Here is a 13,794-nt window from a genome sequence, read left to right on the forward strand (position 1 = left end):
CTTGTAAAGTGTGACTTTCAAGTTTCTGTCTAGCCTGTGACTTCTCACAGATTCAGTGGCGCTCCCTTCCTTTCTCCCATCTCTGGCTAATCTGTGGGGTTGTGGTGTTCCAATCCTGTGGGTAGGGAGAAGATGGAGCATTATTCTCTCTGAACATATTGTGCAGTAAGGGAAACTTTGTAAAATTCAACAGGACATGGTTTTGTAGAAAAGTACTTATAAGAAGGTACCAGCAGTGTTGATACTATCTGGACAGGCCTTGGGAGACAAAATCACTATCCTTTTGTCCTTAATGTTATAGTGTGCTTGCTCAGTGGTGAGACACATGTGGAATGTGAGGTATCATAAGACACTAGGTTAGGGGCTGGGAAGGTGGCTCAGTGGTAGAGTGCTTGCCTTGCAAGCCAGAGGCCCTGGGTTCGATTCCTCAGCACCACATAAGCAAAAAGCAAAAAGCCAGAAGTGGTGCTGTGGCTCAAGTGGTAGAGCGCTAGCCTTGAGCTGAAGAGCTGAGGGACAACGCCCAGGCCCAGAGTTCAGGCCTCACGACCGGACCCCCCCCCCCCCAAAAAAAAGACACTAGGTTAGTGTCCTAAGAAAAGGGTGTGCAAAAATAAGCCAAATATCCCATTATTTGACTCAATTATAATTACATTCATAACTGCTTTAGGACTTAAGGAGGTGAATGATCTTTTATAATCAGTATTGTAGAATTGCAGATGCCTGTTAAACTTTTTATGCATACTTATTGTGAGGAAATTCTCAAAGAATGAAAACAGAAAAAAAAAAAAAAAGAAAAAGATGTTTTGAAAGGGCTTGCCAAATCTTTAGTAAAAATAGTTTTCCATATTTAGAGAAAGTGTGATACTGGTATTTTAGATAAAGTGTTTGTGTTTGTCTTTAGGCTTCAGTGGTGTTAGATAATTAAGAAAATTTCTCCAAACTCATTTACTACACAAGAGGTGTGGCTACTTAGTAATATTATTCCATGGGCAACTTGATTTTTTAAATCTATCCATCGATCTGGATTTTTTTTTAAAAAATCTATTCTATCTATCTATCTATCTATCTATGTCTACAGGAAATAAAATACAAAAGTAATAAAACAACTATATTTCTGTATGTATTTGTGTTTGTGTGTAGATTATTAGGCTTTAGCAAGCACTCTACTACTTGAGCCATACCGCCTGCACTCCATTCTTCTTTTTCTGTTTTGAGATTTAGCCTCGTAACTCCATTGACTCTGCTTTTCCCAGATTATTATTACAAAAGAAAAAAAGGAGAAAAAGTAGTTGGGAAACTGGGAAAACAATGAAGAATGTTACCAATAGACAGATGTGGTATCTGAAAGACACAAAATGGTGGCAATGACAGAAAAGATGACCAGAAAGCAGTGAGAATAGAATGAGTCATAAGACAATAGGAAGTCAAAGAGTTATTTAGGATGCTGACCATTTCTGGTTGGGCCCCTAGGACTAAGTTTAAGTACAACAAGGAACAAAAGTCATGCAGTACAGAAAATCTAAGAATTATGAATTATGTAGTGATATAGATCTATTTCATGAATACTGAGATCTAATATCATCTGAGAATGTGGTAATGAGAGAAATTATCACACTTTTGGGAAAGTGTATTAAACTAAAGTTTGATGGTCTGGTCACACTTCATCAGTATGGCCTGAGAGATTTGAAAGGCATGTCTACTCTGAGGTTGCTAGAGATGTTTAGCTTTGGTTTTACATGCTCTAAGCACTTGTTTTTTAAATAAGGAAATTTAAATATTTATCTCTATTCTGATAGGTTTTGCTTATGCCTGCTACATTATTGTTGTTGTTGTTGCTAGTCCTGGGGCTTGAGCTCAGGGCTTCATGTCTCACTTGGCACTTTCACTTAAAGCTGGCACTCTACTGCGTGAGCCACAACTCCACTTCTAGCTTTTTGCTAGTTAAGTGGAAGGAATAGGTTCACTGGCTTTCCAGCCCAGGTTAGCTATGAACCTTGATCCTCAGATCTCAGCCTCCTGAGTAGCTAGGATTACAGGAGTGAGCCACCAGTGCTCAGCACTACTTCGTTTGTATAATAACCTGTTGTCTAATGTGTGTATTATCCCTCTAAGAATAAAAATGCACATTTTGAGACTTCTTTTGCTGTATGAATTACCACTATTGATTGTGTTTGTTGATGGAAACTGGTCTCTCTCTCTCTATTGCTCACTCTAGGTTATCTATTCGTGTTGGTGCTTGGAACACTCATTTACTTACCTGTGTGTCAGTTCTGCTTATCAGCTCTCCTTGGCTGACTGGGGTGGGAGGGAACCTGGGAAGGTTATGCTGCAGGACAAAGGACATAGATAATTCCTCTTCTGTATGAGCTGTAGTGGTACTTCTCCACTAAACTGCTCAGCTCCCTGCCTCACTCACCCAAGCACCCACTCACAGGGAGCAGACAGAGGATTATGTTAGTCTGCCCACAGCTCAGACTCATTGTCCTGCTGACTTTTCTTCACATCAGTTTTCACCAAGCATCCAACATAATCTTATCATGGACTATTTGATTCCAAGCTTACCACTTCATCAATGAAAACCAAGGTCTTCGTCTTCACTGAAGTTTCATCTTCAAGGCTTAGTAATGGTCTTGCACAGGATCATCTATATATTTGCTGAATTAGTCACCATAATGAAACTGCCGCTCCTGTGGCCACTAGCTCTGATCCTAAACCTGCTGTAGCGCTCATCCTTCGTTCACCTATATATAGTTTTGGTTTGGGGTTCCACATGTAATCTAGTCTGATACTGGATTCCACATGTAATATTGTCTGATATTGAGGAGGCTAATATCTGAGGATCGATGTTTGAAATTTAACTGGGCAGAAAAGTCTGTGAGACTCTTATCTCCAATTAACCATGAAAACAAACAAACAAACAAAAAGAAACAACAACCAAAACACAGAAGTGGAAATGTAGCAAGAAGTAGAGTACCTGGGCTGGGAAGGTGGCTCAGTGGTAGAGCGCTTGCCTTGCATGCATGAGGCCCTGGGTTCGATTCCTCAGCACCACATAAGCAAAAAAAAAAAAAGCCGGAAGTGGCGCTGTGGCTCAAGTGGTAGAGCACTAGTCTTGAGCTGAAGAGCTGAGGGACAGCGCCCAGGGCCTGAGTTCAGGCCCCACGACCGGACCCAAAAAAAAAAAAAAAAAAAGAAGTAGAGTACCAATCCTTAGTGAAAAAGCCCAGTAAAGGCTTGAGACCCTGAGTTCCAGGCAAAGTACTGTCTTGAACACCAAATAAATATAGAGATAGTTACTTTTTTTTCTCTAGAGGGGATGTTTGATTGGAATATACGTAAACATGTGTGGAAATTTAACAGTGAAATCCTCTTCTGTATAACTAGTGTAAATTAGTAAAAGGTTTTACATATAATATATAAAAATTATTTCCTGCCATGCCTATAGATTTGTACTATGTAGTATACTTTGAGGAATTCCAGATGTGGTGTTTCTGAGTTCCATAGTGTGATTTCAGTTGATACAGATTTGCTATTAAAGAACATTGACCATAAAAAGGAGAAGATAACTTCCATTGGGATCCTATCTTTTACAAATATTTTAAAAATTAAAAAAGATCTCAGGTATATAAACAGAGTGATATCGTGAATACCCATAATCATCCATCCAGATTTAACCATTCCAAACACTTAGCAATAATTGCTTGAGAATTTAAAATAATAATAAATAGGCAAGGCCATTGGAAGGTCTTCTGTATCTTGCCATTCAGTTCTTCTCTTCTTCTTCCCTGTTTGGAAGCTGAACTGCATCCTTCCTCCCAGATCCATATTTTTTCCAGTTCCCTTCATAACTATTCCGTCTATTAAGTGCTATTCCAAATTCTTCTGTGGACTTTACAAGCATCATAGAATCCACTATCTCAATCCTTCACATGATGCCAAGAGGAAAACTTCCCTGTGGTCAAGGCTTGAATGTCTTCCCTGACATTTGCTGCTCTCTCCTTCTTTCTCCCCCTCCTCCTCTCTCCTCTCTCCCTCTCCCTTTCTTTTTCCCTCCCCCCTTTCCTGGGGCTTGAACTCATGCCCTGGGCACTGTCTCTTAGCTTTTTTGTTCAAAGCTGGTGCTCTACCAATTTAGCCACAGCTCTACTTGTGACTTATTCTGCGGGTTAATTGGAGATGTAGAGTTTAAAGAGCTTTCCTGTCTGGGCTGGCTTCCAATTGCGACTTTCAGCTCTCAGCCTCCTGAGTAGCTAGTATTACAAGCCTGAGCCACTGGTGTCCAGATTAAAAGTGCTGGTTTACAGAAAAATATTAATAAGCATTTAAAAAACAAAACAACAGCTGGAACTTGACATTCATGCACTATGGGAGATGGTTCAAGTTCCAAATTGGGGCATGTAAAGCCCTACATGACCCACAATGGCTATCAGACAACACAGTATTATTCACAAAACCAGAAAACATGGGATGTTGTTTGAAAGTAGTGGATGAACTAACTGCCTCCACTCACACCCAGTCATTCCAGAGCTTTCTTCTGAAGCGGATTATTACCACTTGCTATTTAAATCAGGAAGTGGAGGTATGGCTCAAGTGGTAGGGCGCCAGCTTTGAACTGAAAAAAAAACAAAACAAAGAAGAGTGTGAGGTTCTGATTTCAAGTTTCAGTACTGGCACAAGAAAAAAGAAAATTAACTTTTATCATGGGAGTGGAAGAGATGGGAAATAGCCACAAAAGGGTGGCACTGATCAAGATGCATTGTATTCACAAACTGCTTTGTTAAATGGCACCTCCTTTGTATAACTACTTACAGATTACACATTTAGGACATACTACTAAAATTGAATATAAATATATATTATTAAAGATATTAATATAAATTATATAAGCTTTAAAAATATGTAAATTTAAAACATCCTCAAATAACTTGGTCATGTAAACGCTCATCTTAGCAGAGGGGCATAGATGCTTTTGGAGCAGGACAGAGTTCACTTTTAATTTTTATTAAAATCAAGTTCTTTTGTTTTGTTTATTCATGTAGTATTTGCCTGTTCAGAATACATAGCTTTTACATGGGTGTAATCCCTGAGTATTACAAACAAAAGATATTTCTTATATATTCTAGGCATTAATTTTTTTTATCAGATACGTGCACTGCAAATATTTTTCCTATAATCCAACACCAGCGGCTCACATCTGTAATCCTAGCTACTCAGAAGGCTGAGATCTGAAGATGGCAGTTCAAAACCAGCCCAGGGAGGAATGTCTGTGAGAGTCTACCCACCAACGAACCAGCAAAATAAGCCAGAAGTGGAGCTGTGGCTCAAGTGGTAGAGAGCCAGTTTGGGGCTAAAACACCCCAGGACAGCGCCCAGGCCCTCAATACAAGCCCCAGGTCTCTTCTGACTCTGTGGCTCATCAGACTTGGTTGGCTTTTCGCGTTTTCTCCCTATTTCTCGTGGCCAAGGCGGGAGGGAAAGGGCTCTGCGGGGCGTGGGGAGGTGACTTCACACTCCTGGTCACCGAATGTCATTGTCACGGTCACACCAGCCTGGACACGGGGCGGGCGTCGAGAAACTGCTCTTCTCTTTTTCACCGGCCAGCCCAACTCTGCCCATCCTAGGGGCGGGTCAGCGCCTGGGTGCCGCCTTCCGAGACAGAGAGAAAGGTGGGGGTCCCCGGCGCCCACCGGGGGTTCCCTGAAGCACCCCCAAGTCCAGCTGCTCGTGCCCACTCGGTCGCTTCGGTGGGGCGCTGCGGCCCGAGCAGGTGCTGGGTGTGGCCACGTGCGGACGAAGCTCCGATCGCCGGGTCCCGCTGTGCCCGACGAGCTAACCCAGGACGGCGGGCGTGCGGCACCCACCCGGGGCGGGGATGGGGGGGTGGAGGGCCGGCGCCCCGCCCCGCGCCCGGGTCCAGGCCTTATAAGCACCGGTGGCGGCGACACGCCTCATGCCGATCGGCAAAGAGTTAATGGGGGTGAGGGGAAGACGGGTGTCTCAGGGTTCGTCTTCAGTGTTTTTTTTCCCCCTCCCAGCCTTACCGCGTTTGCACTGTACGAAGGTGCGGCAGAAAGGCCATTTTTGGTGCAGTGCATGCGTGGGACACACAACCACGGAGCTCGGGCGCCGGCGAGGAGCGCGGGGAGGCTCCGCGGGAGCCTGCGGGAGCCCGGGCGGAGAGCGTGCGCGCCCCGCCCCCGCGCGCTGGTGCAGAGGGGCGGGGCCCAGACGCGAGGCCCCGCCCCCGTGGTGGGCCCCGCCCCCGCCGCGGCCCCGCCCCGCCCGCGGCCCCGCCCCCGCCGCCCTGGCTTCCTCCCCCCTCCGCCCAGGAAGCGGTGATGGACAGCTCTGCGTGTTCTCCGCCCCCAGCCTCCCCAGCTGAGTGGAGGAGTTGATGTGTCTCATTAGAACAGCCGGTGCGGCCGCCATCCGCGCTCGGGCGAGGAGCATGTCCCAGTTAAATACGCCCTCGCAGCCCCGGCGCCCTTAGCCGACCAGGGCGCGCAGCCCGCACGCTCGCCGGCTCCGGGCGCGCGGCTCCGGGCGTGGACGTCCGCGCAGGCTGGGCTGCGTGCTCCACGGGAGGATCCGAGGCGCGGAGGATCGCGATCCGACTCCCGGGCCGGGGTGGGCGGCGGGGAGGCTGGGCCCGGGGCCGCTGGCGCGCGACCCCCGCATGAGGACGCCCGCCGAGTAGACCGAGGGCGAACTGCCGCGGGAGAAGCTTCGGGGCGGTGCGGGTCCGCTTCCCCGGCGAAGAAGTAGACATGGCCAGCGACTCGCCGGCTCGCAGCCTGGATGAAATCGATCTCTCGGCTCTGAGGGTGAGCGGGACGCGTTCTCCGAGGGCTGTGCCGCGGTCCGCGTGGGGGCGAGCGGGCGGGGGGGGGGGGCGTCGGAAGGATCCGCCGCGGGGAATCTGAGTGTGGATTCGATCGGGGGGGTGGTGCGGGGGAGCGCCCCGGGGACCGGGGCTGCGCGGGGCGGGCTCGGGCTCCGGTGGCTGTGGCCGTGGGTCCGAGAGCTCGCGGAGCTTCACGTCAGTCCCATCTTCACACATGCAAGAGCATTGAAGGAAGGGCTCGCGCGCGCGCGCGCGTGTGCGCGTGTGCATGTGTGTGCATGTGTGCATTATGTCGATGTGTGTGCGTGTGCGGATGGTGCGCGCGCGGGCACACGCCCGGGGCGTTCGTCCCCAGCGAAGGCGCGAGGCCCGACTGAATTCTTTATTTATTCTCATGTATTTATTTTCGCAAGGAAGAATCACCTGGATGAAGACACGGGGCCCTGGCGTTCGCCGGCCCGAGCCTGGCTGTGGCCGCCAGCCGAGCCCGCCGCTCCGGGGGGAGGGGAAGGTCCAGTCCACGCCACGGCGCCCCCTCCCCCTCCCCTACCCCCCCCTCGGCGCCCTCCTAAACGCCAGTCTACCACTCACCTTTATTTATGGGTAGAACTTAGCCCTGCCTGGGTTTTCCGACTTGGAGGCGGTGACATTTCAGTTTTATGGCTGAACTTAGGCAGGTGGAAGGGGATGTGTTTTCTGTTCACCTTCCTCCTCCTCTCCCCGCCACCCCCCCCCCCCCCCCGCCATCAGCCCGGAACTCCCCAGAATGTGTGATTCCCCCCCCTCCCCCGAGTCTGTGGTCAGTCCTTTGTGGAACACCTCCCAGCCCTCCAGCATCCCCTACCCCCAGGGCCCACAGCTTCGCTTTCCCTTCCCGTGGATCGCCTCGGACGATCGCCGCCGTCTCATTGTATTGACTAAGACATCACCCATATAGAATCCATTTTGCTGCCGTTTTGAGATCAGAATAGCAGGAATCCCAGCGCAGCCTCGGCGCCTCCCCACCCCCACCCCCCCAAGCCCAGCTCCCTCCTTAGAGGAAGGGGGCTGAGCTCTCTTGCCATTTTAATTAGAAGCTGCCTGCCAGGAGAGGGGATGAGGGGTGGTGGTGACGATGGCAGCCCGGGGTTCAGAGGAAGATTGGACACGGTGCTTCTTTCTTGAACCAAAAATAAAATAAAACAGCAAGTGCATGCACCCGATGCGAGGGAGGTGGGTGACATGGTGGCTTTCCCTGCTGCCGACTGGCAGAACGGGTGGAAGTTTGCTCTCCCTCCCTCTCACATGGATGCGAGATCTCCAGGCCGGTTCCCTGAATCAGTGCTTTCCCTGACATTGCCTCTTCCTCTACAGATATTAAAACAAAAAACAAAAAAAAAACAAAACCACCTCTCTGATCAAAGTGACTTTTTTCTTTACTCCCCCTAAACCTCTCTTTTTACTCCCATCCCTTGTTTTATTTCCAGCCCCTTCCCCCTCGCAAATCTATTGGTCCAAGAGGACAGATTTCAGCAGGGTAGGGGTGTGTTGCGGTGTGTGTGGGGGGGCTGTAGGCTGTTTGAAATGGGCCAGTCTAATAGTCGGGCAGCCAAAGCTCATTCATGCGTGATTACAGTAAGCTGTCTGTTTCCCTGGTGCCCAAATGCCACATCCAGACCCCGATGCCCGCTGGGCAGCTGGGGATGGGGGCTGGCAACAGCGTCGGTGCTTTGGATCAGTGTGTGGCTTCCTGCTTTCCGAGACCGGGGGCTCATCTGCCCTAGTTCTGTGGCTGGGAGTTAATCAGGTGGATGGATGGCCTAGACTTGGGGGATGGATGTGGGAGGGGAGGGGCCAAGAGGAAGGGGTCTGAACAATGGGCAAGGCATGCGATGATCCAGTTGGATTCTTGACAGTGCTGCTCTTATGGGGCTGCTGTGGATTTAACTTGAGCCAGGACTGGTCTCTCATGCGCTTTTCCTGAGGGAAGGTTTTCTGAGACACCAAGCACAAGGCCTGAAGGCTTAGCCACTAGGCTGCCCGGAGTGCTGTCCGTTCACACTCTTGAGAGACTTCTGCTCATGCAATCTGTGTTTTGAAGAGATATCTTGACATGATTGAATCGATATGTTTCTTTGTGGCCTCAGCTGCCTCATTTTGTTCATTGCTTCTGATTTTCTGCCTGCTCCCAGATATACAAAGAGCCACAGTTTATCCATTATCTGCAAACATGCAGATCAATGTGTGCTCAAGATCCACGGTCCTCCAACCAGGGCTGGCGTGAGCATGAGTGGGGTGTGCAGATCACATGCGTCCACAAATCAGAGGACAGGTCATCTCTCTGCTGGTCCAGTTTGGAGACATAGGCTCTGGAGAAGTCTCTTGCTCCTGAGCCCATAGACAGGAAAACCTGCTTGCTGAGCATCTCCGGAGGGATGCCTGACCCCTGAGATGCAGCCAAGGTCGGTGGCTTAGAGTGGAATTTGCTTCCAGGCTGTCGCTGTTTTGGACTCTTTAATGTACACAACCAAGGCTTTTTTTTTTTTTTTTTTTTTTAAATCCTGGGCTCAATACATTCAAGCAGACCCTGTCTGGAGAGGAAAGGCCTTTATTTACTCTTCTCACTTTGGGGGCTTATTGTTCTCAACCAGTGATCCCAGACTGGACCCAGTTGAAATTTTGCCTCAAAGAAGAACAATGCCTAATTCAAACCAGAGCAGCCAGTGACAGTACTGATCCTCTAAATTCTGCAAAGATGTGGATGGTTTGGAGAAGTGAAATGGAGATCTTTGGTTAGAAAATAAGACAATCAGAATTCAAGTGTGTTGAGTGCTGAATTTTTTTTAAGAGCTCATGGAGACAGATGAAATGAGGGGTAGGGTGGGGATGCTTTCATACACAGAAAGCTAGAAGAGAAATTGTAGAACCCACAGTCACTGTGTTCAAGTGGGAGCCTGAAGCCCAGAGTGCTGAAATTTGTTGCCCAAGGTCAGACAGTGATGGAGGGAGATGGAGAGTGGCTGGGGGGGGGGGGGGGGGAGGGGTGTGGAATCTAGCTTTCTTATCCCCTCAATCAGTGCTCTTTGCTCCAAGTCACATTGTCTGTAGCCAGATCAGAAATCAATAATATATTTTCTGCCTGAATACAATTTTTTTTAAATGACAGAGAGAAATCCATTTCCCCCAGAATCATGGAATGTTCTTTATGGAGAAAGGTAATTCAGGCACCTTTGGAATTCATCTCCTCCCCACGCCCCAACCCCTCCTTCAGAGCCTCCTTTGTGGGTAAATAGCTGCCTTAGTCACGTAGGACTGAGGCATTGCCCGCTCAGGTCACCCCCTCCCAGTAACCCATCTCCATCTGAGCGTGTCCCCAAGGGTTAGTCTAGACACACACATTATTCGGATGTCTCTGTGTGTGAGATTTATGGAGTCTGGAAATGATTTGTATAATCTGGGTGGCTACAGATATTATATATAGTATTATGGGTATAAACTCTATCCATGTGGGTGTACGAAAATGTGTGTACATATACAGGCTCCCGCAAACAATTTCCTCATTCAAACCTGCTTGAGTCATTCTTGCTTCAAGACATCACAGTATTAAAAGAGGCAACTTGCTACTCGGATACTTTATTGCACCCGAGGTTGTAGGCTCAGCCCAGAGATTTTGGAGATGAACAGGTTTCTGAACTTGAGTATCTTGGCTGTCCTTGGCAGAGTCTACAGGGTAGGCCTTCCAATGCCAGGGTTTGGCCAGTGCTAACCTTATATGCTCAGCTTTTGCCAGCACTCACACACACACTTTTGTGTTTGGACAAAATTAGGCTATTTAAGCTAACCTTTCTCCTTACTGCTTGGTCCCTTCCTGGGCCAAGCACTGTTTGTCATTATTTTCCCCCCATTAAAACCAAGATAAAAGAATTGGCTCATCTAAAGCTGATTCCGATGACTCACACCTTTAACTCTAGCTACTCAAGTGGGTGAGATCTGAGGATCAAAGTTCAAGGCCAGCCTGGACAGACAAATCCAGGAGACTCTTATTTCCAGTTAACTACCAAAAAGCCAGAAATGGAGCTGTGGTTTAAGTGGTAGATCACCACCCTGGGAGCAAAAAAAAGCTAAGAGAAAGCCCCAGTACCAGCACTCCAGCATGTGCATATGAATACACACACTCTCTCTCTCTCTCTCTCTCTCTCTGAGGGGTTTCTTTCTGCCTATTCCACAGTAAAAACTTGTGGAAGGCCCACAGAGTTCTTTGAGTCCAGAGGCCCCATTTGTGGAATGAATGATCAAGCACATGAATGAACGAAGTGAAATTGGACACTGGCCTCTGTGTTCTATGTCTAGGCCTCATTGTTAGTTCTGTGACTTGGAGTAAGTCATTGAACTAAAGGTGACATAAAAATGGGCATGATTTCCAACTGCTGGCTTCCATCACCTGCTGCTTCCAGAAAGCACAGTATTTATGGCAACACTTTGCAGAGCACCAGGCACCAATCACACACGTTCTATGATTAAGAAGAATTTAATGGGAAACTTAATCCCACCAACATTTGATCCCAGTCACTGGTACCTAAGAGAAAAGAATGCTGAGTAAAATATAGCACACAGTGGCTCCTTCTCAACAGACCTTAGTGGCCTTTGCCCCATGTGCCAGCGTGACCTTACCCTCGGCCTCCTGACCTCACATGAGCTTTGCTTTGGGGACAGGTTTAAGGTATAGCGCTAGCTTTCTGGAGAGTACTGTATAATGTGTATCAGTATCAAAATTATTCATAAAACACCTTTTCCTCCCCTCCCTTCTCATCCTTCTTTCTCTCTTATTTTTTTTAAATTTTTCTCCTCTTTATGAATGATCCCTTATTCAAGCATATTTATTAGCATATAACTTTTCAGAGTTTGTCTTCTTTCTCTTGGGGATTAGGGAACACCTAAACATAGCTCAAGATTTCAAAGCTGATCAGAGGTTTGAAGGTTAAAGATATCATGAAATACCATTAATTCAGTACCTGATAGCACTTCCATTTGGTCTAAAATGAAGACTAAAGATGCGTGAATCGAGACCCAGTGTGTAAAAATGAAATCCACAGGGCAGATTTTTCATGAGATGCATTTGTTGTTGGTAGGATGTTGTCTGGGTGTTTCCTTTTGCAGTGACCGCTTCCTGACAAAATCAGGTGAGCCAGAATGTACCTGAATATTGGAGAATATACACAGGCATTTTAGTATTCATCATTACATTTCTTTTTGGGGGAGAGGTGGGGGGGGGGTCCAGGCGTGGGGCCTGAACTCTAGGCCTGGGCACTGTCCCTCAGCTCTTCAGCTCAAGGCTAGCGCTCCAGCACTTGAGCCACAGCGGCACTTCTGGCTTTTTTCTTTTTGCTTATGTGGTGCTGAGGAATCGAACCCAGGGCCTCATGAATGCAATGCAAGCGCTCTACCACTGAGCCACCTTCCCAGCACCTTTAGTATTCATTATTAACTGGAGTAATCATTAGTACAAAACTTAATGTAAGTCACGGTTTGATGTCTGCATAATTATCTACTTAAGAGGTCGGAGGATACTTTGTTGATGAAAGAATAACAAATGTTTCTTTTCATTATCTCATTTCCTTCTTTATCTCTGAGGTTCTTTGAAATCTTGTAGTTTTGAGTCTTGGAGGTTGCCCTTTCTTGTTTTTTGGTTTTGTATTGTGCAAGTACTGAGGCTTGAACTCAGGGCCTGGGTGCTGTCTTGAGCTTTTTTGCTCAAGGCTAGCACTTTACACTTGAACCACAGCTCTACTTCTGGCTTTTTGGTGATTAATTGGAGAGAAGACTACCATGGACTTTCCTGCCCAAGCTGACTTCGAATGGAGATCCTCATATCTCAGCCTTCTGAGAAGCTAGGATTACAAGTACGAGCCACCAGTGCCTGACTCTGACCCTTTTTTCTATATGTTCTAGAATTCATCTTTCATGTTCTTCTGTTTTGACACCATTTTTTATTCCAAGAAGGGCCCTCACATACATCCAGCATGATCACCGTGCCCAGTGGCACACAGCCAACCTGACCATTTCTGGTAGGAATTAGGATAAACGAGTCTGAAAGATGCTTTCCTATCAAATTGGTTCTTCCGTCCTGTGGAGGAAATAGCCCTCTGAGCACATGACCTAAACTGGTTTGTCAGCCGTGTGCTGAGAATTCCAAGAAAATCTCAGTGAATGAAACGTTGTGATGCAAATATAAATACAATCTTTCTAGAAGAGGAAGAAAGGAGAGAACCCAGCGAAAACTCTTGAATGAGTTCTGCCTGTCATTGGAAATTTATTTCCTTCCGAGGAAGATGATTCTAGCCACATCTATCTTCCCTGAAGACACATTTTCCTTCACCCTAGGCTGAGAACTTGGGTCTTACTCTTTATTCATGGGTGCCCTTAACTTTGCTTTCGTGCATAACACTCAAGTCCCCTCTCCGTGTCTCTGCCACTCCCTGTCTGTCTACACTGCAGCCACATTAGTCTTTGGAGAGCATGATCGTAGTCTGTTTATTTCTTTTTTAAGGCCTTTCCTGGCTCCCCAACCTACAGGCCAAAGTCTGCATCCTACTACAGTATCAAGACCAGCTACAATGCCTAGGGACCTCCTGCCTGGATCCTCAGTGTTAATGACACAGGAAGCAACCTTTTTCTCTCCATAGTGCTCTTTGGGGCATTTTATTATATTCTCTCCCTCTCCCCCGACCCCTGCTCTGCTTTATAAAAAATCTACTGGCCCAACAATAAACATTCTCCTTTTCCACACAGCTGTCCCTAATGTCTCCAACTAAGGGAGGGAGAAATATCCTTCATCACACTCAGACATTTATTTATTTACTTATGCATTGCTGGTCCTGGGACTTGAACTCAGGTCTTGGGCATGGTCCCTTAGTTTTTTGCTCAGTGCTAGTGCTCTACCACTTGGGCCACAACTCCATCTCAGTCCT

At 47.4% G+C, this 13,794-nt stretch overlaps 1 protein-coding gene across 6 annotated transcripts in view; it reads left to right on the top strand.

The window, feature by feature from the left end:
- Positions 1-6,357: 6,357 nt before the first annotated feature.
- Positions 6,358-13,794, top strand: part of Tnik (TRAF2 and NCK interacting kinase) — a 394,212-nt gene continuing 386,775 nt past the window's right edge. For 4 of the 6 annotated variants that reach the window (XM_042678824.1, XM_042678826.1, XM_042678825.1 and 1 more), the window contains exon 1: positions 6,444-6,827. In XM_042678824.1, coding sequence (XP_042534758.1) covers positions 6,771-6,827 — 57 coding nt within the window. In that variant the 5' untranslated portion in view covers positions 6,444-6,770. Of the gene's footprint in view, positions 6,828-13,794 lie in introns of all 6 variants that reach the window. The other 2 variants (XM_042678823.1, XM_042678828.1) reach the window with 2 other exon arrangements.

The sequence above is a fragment of the Dipodomys spectabilis genome, unplaced genomic scaffold (assembly GCF_019054845.1).
Source record: "Dipodomys spectabilis isolate Male_0828 unplaced genomic scaffold, ASM1905484v1 ptg000050l, whole genome shotgun sequence".
NCBI lineage: Eukaryota > Metazoa > Chordata > Mammalia > Rodentia > Heteromyidae > Dipodomys > Dipodomys spectabilis.